The sequence below is a fragment of the Paroedura picta genome, chromosome 8 (genome assembly GCF_049243985.1).
Source record: "Paroedura picta isolate Pp20150507F chromosome 8, Ppicta_v3.0, whole genome shotgun sequence".
Lineage (NCBI taxonomy): Eukaryota > Metazoa > Chordata > Lepidosauria > Squamata > Gekkonidae > Paroedura > Paroedura picta.
In genome coordinates, this window is record NC_135376.1 from 79,357,683 (window position 1) to 79,376,736 (window position 19,054).

The 19,054-nt window shown below is 41.4% G+C and overlaps 1 protein-coding gene across 3 annotated transcripts in view; it reads left to right on the forward strand.

The window, feature by feature from the left end:
• The window catches only part of CHST3 (carbohydrate sulfotransferase 3), a 68,967-nt gene that overhangs the window by 28,039 nt on the left and 21,874 nt on the right, over nucleotides 1-19,054 (forward strand). For all 3 annotated transcript variants that reach the window (XR_013233709.1, XR_013233710.1, XM_077350533.1), the window contains exon 2: nucleotides 16,766-17,067. Coding sequence is in view for 1 of the 3 variants with exons in the window: in XM_077350533.1 (XP_077206648.1) it covers nucleotides 16,931-17,067 (137 nt within the window). In the remaining 2 variants the exon portion in view is untranslated. The remainder of the gene's footprint in view (nucleotides 1-16,765; nucleotides 17,068-19,054) is intronic.

The window sequence follows — 19,054 nt, forward strand, 5'->3', positions numbered from 1 at the left end:
GGATCAGATTATTTTGTACTCATGGTTAATTGGATGGAAATATATCTTAGCTACAAAAACTTGTGTCTTTGAATCAGCTGCCTAGAAGATAGCTTTTCCCCCACTGTATTCGTCTCCCCCTCTTTTGGCAGATCTCACATTTAATTAGATCTTTGTAATTCAGAACATTATGAGTAAGTTGCAGATGCATCACCATATGAATATTATTATGGTGCTAATGGCTCTCCCACCATCACTGCCAAGCAGTAATTCAAGCAAGCTGTCATTTAGTTCTGTTCAGCTTAGTATAAATGGAATTTTTCTTTGTGTCATTTGGTGGTAGGTGGGCAGTTAAGTTTGTTCAAGAGAACTTCTGACTTCACTGTAAGATGATAGCAGAGAAATACTATCAGAAACAGTTCTACCCAGAACTAAAACCAATTACACCCAATGGGGTTTATTCCCACCTAAGCATGGAATAGAATTTATTTATTTAGAGCACGTTAGTGCACTGCAAACCTCCTCAAAACCAGTATATTTTTTACTTCATGCATCGCCTGAAATACTTGCTTTCACAATATTGAATCCACTGCCCTGCAGTTATTGCTGTCTAAGATTAATGAGGATGATAGCCAAAACAGAGGTGCAGATTGTTACAGATATTTTTTATTTGCTTGTTCCCATGATATATGTACACACTTATTTTGTTCCACTGTTACCTTTGATCAAATAAGTTTTTCAGATTTTTTTAAGCAGTGCATGAATTTGCAGAACGGGTTGGTTGAATGTATACATCTTGGGTGTCCACAAATCCCTCCTTTAAACTTCCAATTCTCACGAGAAGCCATTGTTAGTTTCTATCTTGAGATGCCTTCTTCCATTTACTGCCTGTTCTGGGACGTGCTATTGATAAAGTTACTAAAGTCAGGTTTTGGTAAGCCCACTAATATATGACAGCAGTTTTGCATGGCCTCTTTTGAAGCTGGGCCCATGATAAAATTAGACTTTGCAACATCAACTGCTCAGTTACTACTGCCCAGTGCTAATGTTTCTCAAGTCTTTTCTGTTATACACTGATGACTGTTTATTGTGCTATCTTTTAATGTTATATATCTTCTTACAGGGACTGTGTATGTAGGTTTTGTATGTGCGACTGTTAAACACCCCCCTCCATAAACAATAAAAGATGCCAAGTGAGAAAGAATGCTTTAAAACACATCATTCCCTGTAACATAGTGTGTTGTCATTATTTCATTAAAAAAGCCTCCCATAGAGGTGATATGCTACAGTCCCCATGTAAGGACTGTACCATGCCAAAAATAGGTGGGTGTATGAATTGGCTAAGAATTGTGTCTATTGAGGAAGGAAGGCAGCTGTAGGCCCCTGCCATGTATGGGAGTTATTTTCTTCAGTCCTTAAACACACTTGTTAGGGACAGGAATGTGGAGGTAAAAAGTAAGGGCATACTTTGTTAGATTATGATCAGTCACAAAACACCTGAGACATGGTACCCAAGGCAGGCCAGAGTATAGGCCTGTGGGTTTTGATGTGGATTCAGATTACTATAGACAGGCCTGTGCATGACTGAAATTGCATGCCGTTCCTTGCAGTTGAAAATGCCTGTATTAGATCGATGTATATAAATTCCCAAAATCACACCCGTGTTTCAGGTGAATCCCATGCATTTTTATTTCTGTGTGAAATATGTATGCCCTCCAAAGAATCATAGATTTTCCCAAATGTGAACACTTCCCCTGTAGAGGGTAAAATGAAAGCAGGCAGATCTGAGTTTGCTTCTTTAAGCTTTTTGAAGGAGAGGCAATATTATATATATATATATATATATATATATATTCTGATGACCCAAAATATTTTCACAGCCCTACACAGAATAGTAGATCCCTGAACCACAATCTACTACATTCAGCCCTGAAAATCAGTTGGCCTTGCACTTGATTGTATTGAACAGGAGTTTGGACTAGATGGCCTGTATGGCCCCGTCCAACTCTATGCTTTCATGAACTCTGTTATATTGTGTGTGTGTGTGTGTTTGTGTGTGTGTGTGTGTGTAAAGTCGCAGCTGTCTTATGGTAACCACATAAGGTTTTCAAGGCTAGAGACTAAAAGAGGTACTTTGCCATTCTCTCCTCTGCAACCCTAGAATTCCTTGCTGGTCTCCCATCTACATACTAACCAGGGCTAATCCTACTTAGTGTCCAAGATGTGACTGGGCCATTCAGTTCAGGCAAGTTATATTATAGCCTTTTGATTTTCAAAGCTTGCTTATGTGTATGTTGGAAGGAACAGTATGATTTCTTGATTAGGAAGGTGAACAAAGAAGGTCTGAATATCTTCTAAGGGGCTGCCTGCGTCCTGTGGGCTTTTAAAAGTGTGAAAGATAATTAGCAGGATTTTTGAAACATATTGCCCACTTAATCAGGAACACCTTTTAAGTTGATCAACAGATTTTTTGATCTATCGACTATAACACTTCACTTTGGAACTAATGTCCATTGCACAGAGTTCCCTTCTTTCTGTTCATCTTTTAAAAATTTGTACTATATATACCTTTGTCCTCACTACAACATGCTCTTCTTTGTTGGCTGCTTTGTTTCAGCGAACTGTTTTCCTTGCATTGCTGGAAGGATGTATAGGAAGTGACAGCTGACATCCAATACCCAAAAATGTATTTTTTGGCTTTCAGGCTGAGTTCAAGAGTTTTCTTGCCTGATGTAATGTCTGGCAGAGTTCCTTTGGCTCCCATTCATGTTTTGTTTGTTGGAGGTCAGAATCGGACAATAAAAAGACCAAATCTGTATCTGATAGTGCCAGTTCAGAGCTACAATTTATCTACAAGCTGATACTCTAGATGCAATATGCTTATCAGGATTTTTGCATCATTGTTGAAAACACCTAAGGCAAATATTAAACATGAAATTTAGAAATTAGTCAAAGTCTAACATGAATGAAGAAATCCCCTCTCCCCCAATCTCAGCTAGCAGCATTTCATAAAAATTCAAATAGGTTCTAATGCAGCAAACTGAAGCCATCGTAGTAATTGTAACATGAACAACATTACAGGAAAATGTTGTCTTAGCATACATTGTGTTCTTGAACATGTTAATGGCTTTCAGAATCACTGGCCAACATAGGATGGCTGGGTCGTGATGTGAAAGAAGGTGTAGGTGATCCTACATTTCCCCTGAAGTACAAGGAAGACGTAATCTCCTCTGGATAGATACAGGCATCTCCATGCTTTGAACAAAACATGGAATTGTGGAAAGGGGGAGCACAAGTCACTCCTCCTTCTATTTTCTGCCTAGTTGCAGCCATGTCTGACCAGGAAGACAAAACCTATATGCTACACGAGGACACTCCTAGTCCTTGGCTTTATCATCCATGTTTGTAGTCCTGAGAAGACAATGAGCCTTGCTGCACTACTGTGTCAGCTCCAAACTTAGTTCTAAATTGTGAAAAGAGTAGTATGGGATTTTGCTGCCTGGGTTCAATTTAGGATTCTGGACACTCTGGGATATGTGTAGCATATGAGGATGTATTGCAAAAGGTCTGGGCTGTGACTAGGATTATTTAGCGCTCCATTCATCACCTTCCACTTCCCTTTGGGTTTTTTAGTTTCCCCCCCCCCCTTTTCAGCTTGATGGAAGTTATCATTTTAACTTAGAATCACAAAATCATAGGGTTGGAAGGGGCCATACAGGCCATCTAGTCCAACCCCCTGCTCTACGCAGGATCAGCCCTAAGCATCCTAAAGCATCCAAGAAAAGTGTGTATCCAACCTTTGCTTGAAGACTGCCAGTGAGGGGGAGCTCACCATCTCCTTAGGCAACTTTGAGGAACAGAAAGGAGATTGGAAAGAAGTGTACTCTGTGTACCTCATGGAGAAGGGCTGGCTGGGTGGGTTGCTGTGTTCTACTGTAAAGTAAGAAAATTCTTGTACAAAGAAAAAGTCTCTTGGATTTGTCCTTTTTGGAATGTTGGCATAGTCAGCATTCTTATTATATAAAATGATGAAGTGGCTTACTTCTGGCAGCTTGTTTCTGTTAGCAAATTGTCAAGCATTTAGTTTATTATTATATGATGCCGTCAAGGGGAGCACTGCCTGGTACAGGAACCAAAAATTTGGGGCTATTGCATTTAGGTATTGGATCTTCCAACCTCTGCTTACTTTCCATGAGTCATAATTTTAATATATAATAAAATGACACACAAAAAAACAAGGAAATGTCCTTGGTCACTTGCCCATGGTATTTTACACCCTACTGAGATAAAAGCCATTTTGAAGAGCATCCTCAAGCAAAGCCTGAGATGAAAACTGCAGACCATATTGCTTTGTGAGCCACTGCAGACTTTTAACAGGCCTTAGAATAGCTCATAAACAGAAATATGGCTTTTAAGAGGAGGCCTGTGGTGAGACAGAGGTCAGTGAGTGTGCTGTAATATAAAATTCTGGCTTGAAGGGACATACTATACTCGGAAAGTGCAGCAATAGAGGAGCAGACATGGGTTGCTCAAAGCTTAGTAATGAGGAAACACCTACACAGTTCCTATATCAAGTGTAAGTTTCCTTGGGTAATGAAAATATTTGTTACCTGTGACTGTTAAGGAGAGTGGAGCTTGGAATAAGGTAGGAATGTTCTCACAAGATCGCAAATGGGAAATAACAAAACTACATTTTTGCTTGGAGGTTTGCTCCATTCTGATGTTTTTCCCCCTGAAGTAAAACAAGCTCAAAGAAAGCTAAAATTAAACTGACCATCAGCTGTCTCGCCAGGGTTTTGTCCTCATTTCACCCTTGAGTCATTGGGTGTAGATTGAATGCCATGTGTCTGTGTGGAAGAAGTTCAGTTCAGGAAGGCATGGGGAATATGATTGGTTCTTCATCTCATGTCTCCAAGCAATCCATATTGATGGTGGCTTCACAGCTTATGTGACGTTTGCTTTTTTGGGGACAGCAAGGTAAAGAAGGATTTGTGTATTCTTCCCTTTTTTTCTTGCATAAGTGTGTCAGACACCTGCAAAATTAAGACAAACTACTTGATTATGTTTCTTAGTTGTATTCATGTAAGAAAACGTTTTAAAGTGCAATATGCTAGGTTTAAAAGCAGGGTTTCTTCCTGAAATGGTGAAGAGCGATCATAGAGTTACATCTCATTCTATGACATTTTGTGGTTGGCCGTGCCTCCTGTGGGAACTGTTTTGTAATTGGTTCCACCTCCTGTGGCAGCCATTTTGTGACCCCACAGTCAGAATTCCAAAGGTCAAAGTTCTGCAGGGCCTGTAAAACGGAGCTCTTCCGCCAGGTCCTCAATTGAGGTCAGGTCTGTTAAGATCAATAGGCCCTCTCAGGCTACACCATTCCATCTGATGAACCCCTTCATGGACACCATCTTGTGTTTGTGATTTTTATAGTTTTAAGATTTTAATGGGGTTTTATGGGGTGTTATCATATGATCTGCCTTGAGTTCAGGAAGGAAGGCAGACGATAGATAGATAGATAGATAGACAGACAGATCCCACAGGTTGAAAAAAGATAAGGATATCTGTTCTAAACATAACATTTTTGTATATAATGTGTAATATACCCCCCTTCCACAAATAGAAATATAATGAACTGAAGTTTGTTTAGGCAATCAAATAAACAGAACAATTAAAGGAAGGAGGTTGCTTTAGAGCACTGGTGCCCAAACTTTTTCAGGCAGCTGCCTCCTTGGCTGTCAGGTCACATCCCTTGTGCCCCCTTCCCCACAAACAAACACACACCTCTTTCCTGGTGTTAGGTCTACTGCAAATTCAGTCCATTATACTGCCTACACTTATTTTTTCATTGTGCAGTAGCCATATTTTAGTTAGGCTTGTGCGCTTCAGCCATTTCGGCGGCCATTCAAGCCCAAAGCGGCCAGCGCCGCAGCATGGGTAGGAGGGGCCTGCGTGCATGTGCTGACTGGCGTGCCACCACTGGCACTGCCCCTCCCCCCTGCACTGCAGCACTGGCAGCTTCAGGCTTGAACAACCGCCGAAGTGGCTGAAGCGCACAAGTCTAGTCTGGAAAAAATATATGAATTTCTTAGAAAAGCCCCTTTAGGTCCTCATTGAAGAGAAAGAGTGAGTGTGTGTGAGAGAGAGAAGCAAGCCGTGGAATATCCCATGGCCAGGAGTAAGCAGGAGAAGGCTTTTCTGACCTCCTAAAGAGGGGGAGGGTTCCCAACCCTGGTTGAAGATAATCCTGGAGATCTGGGGTGGGTCCTTGGAAGGACAGAGTCCAAGGAGGGGAAGGATCTCAGCAGGACCTCATCCAGCCCACATTCTGAAGCTGTCACTCCCAGGAAGCTAAGCTGGGGCGGGCCTGGTCCGCACTGAGATGGGAGACCACCAAGGAAGTCCAGGGTCATTACTACCCAGAGGGAGGCAAAGACAGGCCACTTTGGAATATCTCTTGCTAGGAAAACACAACTGCAGTAGGAAGAGTCAGAGTGCTGCAACCCTACTGCCCCTAAATTCCTCCCCCCCCCCAATCCTTTCACTGCCCCTGGGGGAAAGCCACTGCCCACTTTGGGAACCCCTATTTTAAAGCGAGTGAAGCCATTTCCCATTTTCCTGCTTTTCATCCAAGGCTAAGCATGTGTCAGCAGAAAGCTTATCTTTGTCTCCTTCCAGAAAAGTATTCTTATCAGCTTTCCATAGTGTAAAAATGAAGGACTTGACACTGCTCTTTTGTAGCCTCTGCTAGAAATCTGTGCCCAGATTAAGGAAAGCTCTACAAATGTGCTGCCTTTCCTTATCCTTGAGATTTTTTGCCATAAAAACTGGTCACCAGTACTAATTTGGAAGTAACAATGTCTCCATTGTCAGGATATTTTGACATGGGTCATAAAGGGATTTAGAAATGGCACATAATGGTGGGAGGGGTGGAGCAAGAAAAATTGCTCCACATTTTTCTGGGGTTCGAAGCAGACAGCTGTGTGTTAAAGCAGCACAGAGAACACATGCTAAACCTTAAATAAGAAATGTAGCCCTTCAGGCTATGTGTTAGTAAATGTGTCTTTTTATTATTGTGTGTCACCTACAGGAGAAACTAAGAATAGTTTGTGTGTCTTGAACATGATTCTTGTTCTTGGCTTTTTGTGTGTGTGAGTCTACAAAGATACTATGGATTTTTTCTTTTCTTTTTTTGGAGTGACTGTATGGTGAACTAAAAAACCCCAAACCCACTGCTTTTTCTAAAATCTTTCTCAAGAAAAGACAGATCTGTTAACTGAATTGTTCATCATGTCAGAGCCAATTGCAACACAATGGAATAGATTTAGAATTTTCAAAGGCATCTATAATTTGGAATGTTAATCCGTAAAAAGGAAAAGGGACACTTTATGCTTGAGGTTTTGTTTTGGAGGAAATTTGACTCTGTGTTACCCAAAAAGTAGAACAAAAAAACATCCCTTCAAAGCAATATCAGATTGTGAGCTTTATGTATCAGAACCTAGATTTGCAGCAGATTTCCAGGTATGCTACTGACACTACAGCTAGAAACTAATGTTGGGTCCTGAGGTGCAGCAGGAAGGAGATACTTAGCAGTTGACCAGAAGGGTAGAAAGTAAAGCTTATACCTGGCCTGGGCAATCATTCATATTGCCTGCTCCTTGCAAAGGTTGATATTATACACAGCTATTCCCATATGTGCTTGAATGGAGTCATAATTGGGTCCCCCCCCCTTTCACCACTGCTGTGTTCTAGAAAATGCTCCTTTTTTCCTGGCATGCTCTCATTCAGATACCACGTAATAACTACTGCAAAAGACACCACTGTACAACTCTAGCAATGTAATCTGTAGAGCAGGCTTTTTTACCCATTGGTCTTTAAAAGTACTAAACATATGGTATTCATAAGCATAAGACATCTGGCCAAAGCATGCCCTCCTCTTTCTGGAGCTGAATATTCTGCTTCCCTAGACTTTATGTAGACATATTGGTTTTAAAATAAAAAAACAAAGAATAAAGAATCTATTTATTGCACAAGTTACAAGTTCCTGGTTAGAAGTGCATGGGTTTCAAAGGCAAAAACTCAAAGGCAGACCAGATGTATTTTGAGGCAGGGGGATAGTTATTAGTAAAACAGCACTATGACTGACACCTCCCCAGAGGAATTTTTGCTCCCGTCATAACACAGTTTATCTCCTTCCCTACTGCACTGGCGTTCACAGTGGGAAATTAAAAAGAGAAAATCGGTTCAAGGAAGCTGGGGATGTAGGCTTGAGCATAACCCATCAAACCCTGGACTGATCAATAATACTGACTTTCAGATTCAAATTCAAATTTATTTTTAATCCAGCACTGCAGCCAGATAAAACAGATAGCAAGAAAAAAAACATTTCACAGCAGAAAATTGCATAACCAGGGAGCAATAATACTCACTGGCACAATATGGTGCCTGATATAAATATTAGCACCTACCAAGGAACTGTGGAATGGTATGGCGTACATTATCAGAAAGCACTCACTTGGGCAAGTTCATAACGTATCAGCACAGCAATATGGTTATGGTTGCTAGGCCTTGCCTAGTAATGTGGGGGGAGCCTGGGGGCAGGGGATATTGGGGGCATGCAGCATCATACCAGTGTGGTGTAATGGCTAAGAGTGACAGAGCCGAGTTTGATTCCCTGCTCTTCCACATGCAGCCAGCAGGATGATCTTGGCTCATCACAGCCTTGATAATGCTGTTGTTACCAAGCAGTAATATCAGGGCTCTCTCAGCCTCACTTACCTCACAAGATATCTCTTGTGGGGAGAGGAAGGGAAGGCAAGCGTAAGCCACTTTGAGACTCCTTGGGGCAGTGAAAAGTGGGGTATAAAAACCAACTCTTCTTCCCATGATGTCACGTCCAGAATAATGTAGGCTGGAAGTGATATCAAGTAGCTCTAAAACTATAGAGCTTAAGATGATTCCTAAAGCTTCCCAATACAATGTCCCTGTTTTTACAGAAGTGCAGTCATGGTGGACATGACTCACACTTTTTCCAGCTGCTGCCAGAGTGACAGCGGGCAAAATAGTTGCCAGCAGAAGGCCTCCCACCATAGCAAGAGGTATGGTGCCCTGACTGTCCTATAACTAAGTTACACATGGGATGGTGCTTCAGCTAAGACTGAAAGTACTAGAATCAGGGCTGATTCAAATACTTTTCGGGCTTATCTGAGCCAAATCACACATCCCATCAATTTAAACCAGCCAAATCTGGCAGCTGATTCAGTCAAATCAGTTCAAGTTTACCAAAGCAGCCAAATTCAAATCAATGTACTGAATTAGTAGTTCAGTTGATTTGAGTTGTAATGAATCAGGAAAACTTGAATCTGAAAAGTAGCAGATTTTCCCCCAGTGCACATCCCTAGGCACTGCTAGCAAAACCCAGCTTGTCTACTTTAATACCTCAGTAAACTCAGGGAGGGAAACTTACCACAACCAGATATCCCTCAGGCCCTTAATGCACATTTCTGTTACACTAACTCTTCTCCCTCACCTCTCCAAACTACCATCAGACTCTCAACCTTCATCCTAAAATCTTCTGAGCAACAACCACTCCTTCAGGTTTTAAAACTTTTCCCAGCACAAGGTTGATCTGGAGCACTGCTCTGATTAGCTGTTGTGGTGGGTATATTTCCATGCTCTACCTGTTAGAAGACCCTACGCCAAGGTTAGTGAAATATGAGTAAGTAGTTCATGGACCCTTGCAAGAAATTTTTAGTAAAGGCATATTAAATTAAAAGTTTGCAATAGCTTTTTGCAGCTGGATTTTTGTCACATATAACTTCATAATATTAAGACCTGAGAAAGACAGTAGACGTGTAAAGAGGTATCCCTTTCTCTAAAGTCCCCTGCGAACTTTTATCCCACTGTCACCAGTGATCAAACAGATGTGGTAGTTACTAAATCAAAAGCCTGAAGAATCCTGTTTGCCAGAACCAAAAGGTAGGGTGAACATATGAGCAGCCAGTCTCTCTTTCAGACCTCTTTCCTTGAATAGTCTGTCTGCAGCCCAAGACATCTGTTCCATGTTCCAGTTGTTTACAACCTTGAACCAATGAAATCTTGAAGTGTTAAGCAATAAAGAAGTTCCATTTAACTGGAAATAACACCAGGGGTGTTTGTTTTCAAGTTGCAAACACTCAGACTCCTGCAACCATATGAACTATTGGAAATAGGCACCTGAGCTAAAAAGCTAGGTTTACAGAGGAATTAATAAACAGTAAGAAGACCAGGACCCTTCTATCACTGCCTTTTTGTTGGTCTCGTAATCTCTTTAGGATACTGTTGAATCTGTAGTCATGTATATGACATATATATATATATCTTACTATTAGTATGTATGTTTCTTTCATTTGATAGCAGGATGTTGGAGAAGGCCTCCTTAGGAGCAAGATGTTCCCAGGCAAACCAGTTAACTGAAATTCAGTAACAGGACTACACTTTCATCCCCAAATATAATGCAAGCGTCATATCCATGAATTCTAAAGACTTACAAGCCCTAAATCACAAGAGGACCCCTACAAAACAGTTGAACCAGCAAAGCTGAGTCTTAAGTATTCCTAGAGGGAAGCAGGTGTTACCTCTGGGACTCATCCTGCAAGAACACTACTGAGCCCGAATCCTGCAAGGAGCTATGGACAGAGGAACACAGACTTCAAGCTGATTACTCTTCTGCATGAGGCTGTGGCTTCTCTAGCTTGTGTCTCCAGGGCTGCTAAGAGCAACTATGGACCCCTAGATAAAAATTCCACCTGGAAACACTGACACCCCCCCCCCATTTGTTTCTGATCCAAATCAAGTATCACAACAAAACAAATCACTTGGCTAGATGTTACCATAATAATATGGGGGGGGGACCCTGGTACCCCAGAAGGGAACCATCATGGTGTAGTGGTTAGAGGTCTAGGCTGGCCTCTGGGTTCCAAACCCATTCTGTCATTGAAGTTGTCTGGATGACCTTGGGGCAGTTGCACTCCCTCAGCCTAACCTGCCCCACAGAGTCAACATTTTGAGGATAAAAAGGAGGAGAGGAGAATGATGTTGTAAGCACTTTGATGGCTGATTGGGTGGGGAGGGCGCAGGCTTGGAGGTAGGTATATATAAATAAATAAGCAAGCGAGCAAGCATACTTGTGAATTCATTACAATTCTTCATCAGTCAAAAGCAAAAGCCAAAACAGTCTTTAAATAGAATTAGGAAAGTGTTACAGAGATTTGATCAGGTTAGGTCATGCTTGATTTTAAACCAGAATCCTGATTGCACAGAAAACATGTCTGTTCTCCTTTTGAAAACACCAGCAGTTATTTGGTTCTATCCTGAGCTTAAATCAGAATATGTGTTTTTAGAGTGAACAAGAATAACATTTATGTCATGGAGAAAAAAATAAAACACCTGAGGTACATGGTTTTGCAGTTCAGTATAGATATTTACAGTTTAGTGTAGTTATTTATATTTATTATATGCTGAGTTTGAAAAACGTCAAATTTATCTGCCAGGTATGGGGATCCTAGACTTACGAACTAAACAAAATTGATCTATAGTTTTGCACTTTTGGCCTTTGCCCTGCAACATACCCCATTTGTAGGTTGTGTGTGTGTGTGTGGCACATGTGTGACATTAATATTCAGCCTAATATCCAGCTTGAGGAATTCAGAAGTTTGCTCTTTTTTTTGGTACCTTTTCACTTGATCCTAATAAAAGCAATACCCTACTGAGACTTCTACAAGTTAGCAGTTGGTGGGATAGGCAGGTTTGTGTTCACACAATGCAGAAGGTTACATTGTAGAGCTCTGAGCATGGGAGCCTGAAAAGTAGGAGGGCTTCCGCTAGAGAGGAAGTTCAGCACAGGGTCTTTTTAGAAGATTTATTTTGGGAAAGGTAAGATGTAAAGGGCAGAGGTTGACGGATGCTCTCAGCAGCTGCTCCTCCTGGGCAGGATGGAGGATACAAAGAGAAAGGAGGCCCCCTGCTTTTTTTATATTGCTCTCAGGGTTACTAGGAGCCTTGTTCATACCACAGTATGAGCCCTTGATGTAGACACCAGCTCTCCATATGCTGAGAGTTACACATGTTTCCTCGGTGGTTCAGGCAGAATAGCTGAGCAATTACAGTATGGAAAAGAGTGTTCAGCCCTTCCCTGCCCTATTAGTCTTTTCCTGCAGGCTGATTCTAATTGATTTTGTTTTACCAGCAGTAAAAAAAAGTAAGGTCATGGGTTGTATGACCTGGCTCCCATGCTGTTGGGAAGTGGGTTTATTCTCTCCCTGCTTCCCCGCAACATCTCAGTGCTTCTGTGTGCTTCCTAGATTTTCACTCGTTTCATGCAGTGTTTTCCAACTACTTTGCTAAGATGTTTTGGGAAAGATAGCAGTGAAGCCAAGGTTCCACCCATGAGGATAGGAAAGTACGGATCTTCCCAGTTCGGCTTGTATTGGCTCCACCACTGGTAACATCTTTTAAAAATCTCCTGGTGCTATATTGTTATGGCCTTATAACATTATGTCAGGTTTTCTGAATCTTCAGCTTTCTTTCGTTGTTAAAAAACTAAGTCTCTAGAGCAGGGGTGGCACAGGGGCTCATGGGAATTGTAGTCCATGAACATCTGGAGAGCCACAGTTTAGCCACCCCTGCTCTAGACTATTTTATTGCACAAATATAGGAGGAAACCTATATCTGCTGCAAAAGGAGGCTAGAACCATTTTCATGAAAGCTTCAGAGAACCTGGTAGACAAATGGTTATAATAGTACAATGCTATAACAATATGTCAGATGCTGATTACAAAACAAAAAGCGAAGAAGCCCCTGCTGAAACCAGGGAGCATTAACTTCTGTCGGAACTGGGGCAGCAAAAATGTGGGAGAACCGTCATGTAGAAGCCCTGTTCCCAAGTCCCGTATTAGCAGCTGCAGCAGTAACAGGGAAAACACATAATATGTTCCAGTATAGACAGCACTAATAGGAGAAACAGCCTTGGGTAGAACATCTGCAAAGACAATCAGCATGTAGGGGATGGATTAACTACCCTTCTTGCCTACAGATGCCTGATGGCATTTCTGTTACTTCAGCAAATTCGAGAGAGCAGGTTATCCGAGATATGCTCTCTACTGTGTCCTCCAGGCATAGATGCAGTGACTTGGAAGGGCTATTGCAGAATTAATGTTGTTTTTCCATGACAGTGTTTCTGACATAGTACAGTCTTTGAACAAACCAGGTTTATTGTTTCTGTAGTAGTGTTTTAAGCCAAAACTAGCTGTTGTGTGGCCATTGTGACTATTATTCTATCAGCTAGTGCCTTTAAATTCTAGGAATGCCAGCCTCCAAGTGGGACCTGGGGATCCCCTGGAATCCCTCGAATACAGTGATCAGTTCCCCTAAAACAGGGGTAGTCAAAATGCGGCCCTTCAGATGTCCATGGACTACAATTCCCATGAGCCCATGCCAGCATTCACTGGCAGGGGCTCATGAGAATTGTAGTCCATGGACATCTGGAGGGCCGCAGTTTGACTACCCCTGCCCTAAAGAAAATGGCTGGGGGTAGAATCTTTGTGATTGTATCCCCACTGAGGACCCTGTCCTCTCCGGGCTCTACCCCAAATCACCAGAAATTTCCCAATTTGATCTGGCAACCCTCATCCCCAACCAGTAGCCAGGATGTTACAGGTAGCTCTACCTGTAACATGATTAATGATGAGAAACACAGTCCTATTGTCATTGCTTAGAGCAGTTTTTAAATTTCTCAGAGAACAGAAAAGGCTACGTGTAGAGCCACTTCTTTCCATGTGTGCTTATTCTCTGATTGTTATGAATGGCCCACATATAAAATCTTTAAATTCTGTGTACAGAATTCTCCTATCCATTCAAAAACACAATTTCTCCTCCTCCATTTCTTTTTAAAGTTTGCCCATAGGAATGAAATGGACTGGACTGTGAACAATTTATTCTTGTCTGTTCTGCCCTTCCATTGACGTGTGTAGGGTTGTGAACTGCCTGGAGAATAAAATGGTTGTGTCCTTTTAATAGAGGCTTAATGGGATGTTGTTTGCCTCCATGCCTAGGAAAGATTCGGCTGCCCATTTCCACACATTATGTCTCCATTCAAAAGAAAGGACATTCTTCTCTGACCTCTGTCAGGATGGAGGAAGTGCCAGAAAGTAGAAATCTGATAAATAAATCCTAGTGAGCTTTTATAAAATCCATTTGTTGTGCTCACTTTCTCATTTTAGGACACTGTCCAAGGAAACCAATCGATTTTTGCTTTATTGAGAAAGTTTAGTGAGGATAGCAGAAGTGAAGGAAATGCACTGAAAAGGTAGCTTTCCATCTACCACTCACAGTAGTGACTTCTATAATAATAAGGCTGTTCCCTTCCATCCCCATAAGTACAGGAGAGACCATCTGCTCTGAGTTCAGATTTTATCCAGGTAAAATCCGGAAGGGTAGGAAGTAGAGTTGTGTCCTTTTTCAGTATAAGACCCTCTTGCTAGGGAAGGGCAGAGAAGAGTGGGGTTTGGAGACAGGAGAAACCTCAGAAAAGTATTTATTTATTTATAATCTGCCCCACATAATATATTTCTGGTAAGGCCTTGGAGGACGAGCGTGTCTCATGGCTTAAGTGCCACTCAGCTCTTAACACCCACTCAGGGTGGCTGACCTGCCTCTGAGTGTCTCCTCCTCCAATTGGCTTGCCTGTCTGTCCAGCAGCCAGCCAATCATCTTCCATGACCACCCCCTCCTCCTTCCACTTCCCACCGAAGCTCAAAGGCTGCAAATCCCTGCTGCATGAGAGCTGCCCCTACTGGTGAGTTCCCTTACAGCTGCCTGCAGCCTTTCCAGGTCCTGGGGAGAGGGAGAGACCTTCTGCAGAGTTCTTCCACCCCTCGTCCCAATCTAGCGCTGTTGTATTCCTGATGCAACGGGCTTGGCCCCTAGTTTATTTATAATTCAGCTCCTGTCTCGTCACTCCCATGAACTGGCTCATGGCAGCTAACAATGTATGAGACTCCACTTTAAAAACCCCATACATCTAAAAACATAGCCAATTCAAGACAGCAGCAGCCGACACTCCCTCCTTCAGCTCATACAGACAGATGACACCTCATGAGGTGGTTAAAGGGGAGCTGCACCAATCTAATTTTTTTCAGGGGATGGAGCCCAGATCTTAACTACCCCAGCCTCAACCAAAGGCCTGGCAGAAGAACTCCGTCTTGCAGGCCCTGTGGACCTTTGAAAGCCCTATAATGCCATCCTCCAAAGCCGTCGCCTTTTTCTCCAGGGAAACTGATATCTCTATTCTGGAGCTCAGTTGTAATCCCGGGAGATTTCCAAGCCCTGGAGGTTGCCAACTCTATAAGCAAGGAGTTTTTGAAATCAGCTGATTACCTCCCTAACTACATTCTGCCAGAAGGTAAAGGCTTCAGAAATATGTTTTCTGACCTGGGATTAGGATTGGGATGGGACCATCACTATCCCCTCTCCACCTGCTAGTAGGGGGAGGGAGAAGTGGACTAGCCAGTCTTGCCATGTTAGCCTGCTATTAATTGGGGGATTGTTATTATCGTTAACGGATTTTAATGGATTTTATGGGCTTTTAGAATGTTGTAACCCACCACGAGCCGCAAGGGAGTGGTGGGCAATAAATCGCATAATAATAATAATAATAATAATAATAATAATAATAATAATAATAATAATAATAATAATAATAATGTTTTAACTGATAGTGGATAGATATGGTTGTTTTATTATCATTATAGTGTTTATTATGTGATGGTTAACCTTGGATTTTATTGGATTTTGAATTACACAGTATGTTGCAAAGTGCTGTATGTTTTACAGATTGCAGTATATTGTTTCTGTTGCCCTTGGGAAGAGAATGCAACTAACAAATAATGACTGAATTATCTTCCTTTGGAAAGAGAATACAACTTAAAAATATAATCAATAAATAACCAGCTTCTGTAGATTGACAGGAGCGACCTTCACCTTTATTTGCACTAGCCCTAAGTCAGCATTGAGGAAGAAGGAGAACTTTACTGTAGAAAAAAGGGGTCTTTTACTAGGATTAATTGCCTGGAAAGCTGATCCGCAGTTCCTTTGTGCCTTGCACTAGGAACCTTTCTTTTTTTTATTTCTTTTGTACTTCTTGGGGAGAAAGTGACGGATAGATAGGTGCATTTAGATGAACTATGAGAGCAAGATGCCACACTCTTCACACAAACATCCTATGCCTCACGCATTGCAAGAAGGTGGAGGTAAAACACACAAAAAATTAATGAGCTCAGTAGCCCTGAGAGTACAGAGTTAGAGCCAAACGAAATTATCAGGAAGATCTTGTTTCATAGTAGACTGTAGTTCTACAGAGTACAGGGGGTCGGTAACAAGTTCGAATGCACCCCCCCTCCCCCCAAAAAATTAAAAGTTCTCTGCAAGTATCACTTCCAAAAGTGTGCAGTATATTTTTTTACATGAAGGGACAGTTTAAAATGGCATGTTCATTAAGGACTACAACATATAATTCTGCTGATTGTGTTTCTTGGCTCCAGATCATGAGAAGACAGGCTCAGATAGCTCTGTCTGGAGTCATGAGAAGTCTCCTCACAGTCTAAGAACCATTTCACATAAGAGTACAGTGTAGGAACTTGTGTGACTTCTCTGTGCTGCTCATCATAGGTGGCAAAAGGATGCCACATCTGTTTTGTCCAGAAGTACATACCATGTGTTTATTGACGCACACCATTTTTTTCTCTTCTTGCAGAACAAGAGCAGTGCCTCTCATCTGGAGAAACTAGCATCAGGAAATGGTCTCCAGATAGCTGAAGGACACTGAATGAGTTAAAGTAGGGATTCCCCCCGTCCCTTGCTCCATGTGAAGAAGAAAGACCTTTCCCTGGCGACACCTTGAACATCTCAGACTTCCTCCATGGACAAAGGACGCACATTACCCCAGGATTTTGGAGAATTTCTGCACTGCCTGAGGATGAGGAGCAGGTTTGCTATCTTCCTGGTGTTTGTAGTAGCCCTTGTCATTATTGAGAAGGAAAACAACATAATATCAAGGTAAGGAGAAAGGAGATTTGAAGTAGACAAAGAATGTTTGTGTCTTTATTCTGTCTTCAGGCTGTCTGCGTATCAGTCTTGCAGGTCCTAACTTGTTATGACTATCTCTCCAGTCTTTTTGAAACATGGTAAATATCTGCACCTGCTGATCTGATCTGGCTTCCTTCATCCAGGAAGGAAGCCAGATCATTTGAAACACACACACAAACACCACAATAGGTCACAGCAGTGGGCCATGTAACTGGTGGTATGCTATTTAATTTGATTTTTAAAATGGTCTCCTAGAGCAATGTCCTAGAGAGGGAATTTCAGCAAGTGCAGTTTTTTCTCTCTATCCCCTGTTTATTCTATACTCACACTATAGAACTTATAGCAGCATATACAGTCCATCCCTTCACAGTACAATAAATTTATTTGTATATAGCCATAGGCCTTTACAAAATATAAGATACAAGATTATAAACAATAACACAGAATAAAAAGAACTGTATAAAAACATAACATTTAAGACCACAGAACTATGAAACAGCCTCCAAAAATATAGAGAAGCAGGAGTATTAAGAGCCTGCCTTAATGGTGACAACATTGGCCATTATTTTCTTTGCAGCCAAAGCAAATAGTGAGGTTTTATATGTGACATTATCAATACAGTCAGATAAAAGATAGATTATCTTTTCAGCAACAGAGCCACAAAAAACCTCATCGAGCAATTTGGCCCTAGGTTGAGCGTAAAGTAAATAGTCAAATATGTAATGAGGTAAATGCTCCAGAGCTTGTGCACCACAAATACACAAACACTGTTTTTTTTGTGTACAGCTATAATAGCCAAGACCTCCATGGGCATTGTTTCAAAACGAAGTGATGTAAAGGCTGCTCTGAGATTATGGTTCGGAATCTTTAGATAAGAGGGTCTACGATGGTCATATTTTAACAACAACAAGCCTTTAATAGCATATAAAAGTGCAATATAAGGAGGGAAAGTGCAAAAGGATCCACTGTTAGAGAAAACAAAGGCAAAGATCATGCTTTAGAGTAAGACATAATGTATTCATGATTTCTCATGGCAAGATATAAAAACTTTGCAACTGGTTCAATTATATCAGGGTTTGATAGTCATATTTAAACTGCTTGAACCATGATGCTGACAATTTTCAAAATTTGCATTCTGTGTATCTGGGCATCACTTTTGATGATCCAGTCTCTAAGGTGGGAGTTATTAACTGATGAATTTAGGAGGTCATCGGGGATGGAGTAGCATGCAAGAAGGCTATTAATAAGGCTATGCCATGCTAGATCCCTAGATAACATTATATTAAAAGACTGATGACTATATTTTTTTGAGTTGGCTAACCTACGGTTTTTCCACAATTTTAGAATTGCAAAGTGTAGTTGGTCACTAAGAGAAGGTAGACCAGTTTCTGCCTTCATCAGAACAGCAGTGCTCATTACGCTTGTTGCAGAGGCTCTAACAGTGGCCAGATGAAGTTTCCAATTCAAACTCTCACTAAATATGATATCCCAATATTTAAATGAATTTCTGTGACTGATAGAAGAATTTTTTTAGCCCTTTTTCTAAAGCCCATTACTTTTGTCTTATTGTAGTTTATATTACGACCTTCTTCTTTACAATAAGCACCAAGTTGTTGCAATAGTCTTTGCATCCCAATCTTTGTGAGGGAAATTAGGGCCATGTCATCTGCATAAAGTAAGATTGATATTTTTTGATCTCCAAGTGTAGGAGAAACAAATTGTGGACTACAGAGTCTTTCTACAATGTTGTTTATGTATAAATTAAACAACAGGGGAGCTAACACACATCCCTGTTTGACACCCTAGCATGTTGGCATTTTGTTGGTTAAGCAGCTGGAAGTTCCCACTCTGATTTGAGCATAAGTGTCCAAGTACAACTTCTGCAGTAGGAATAGGAGCTGCCTATCAATGTTCATCTTCTAATTTTTGCCATAGGCCATGCCTATCTATAGAATCA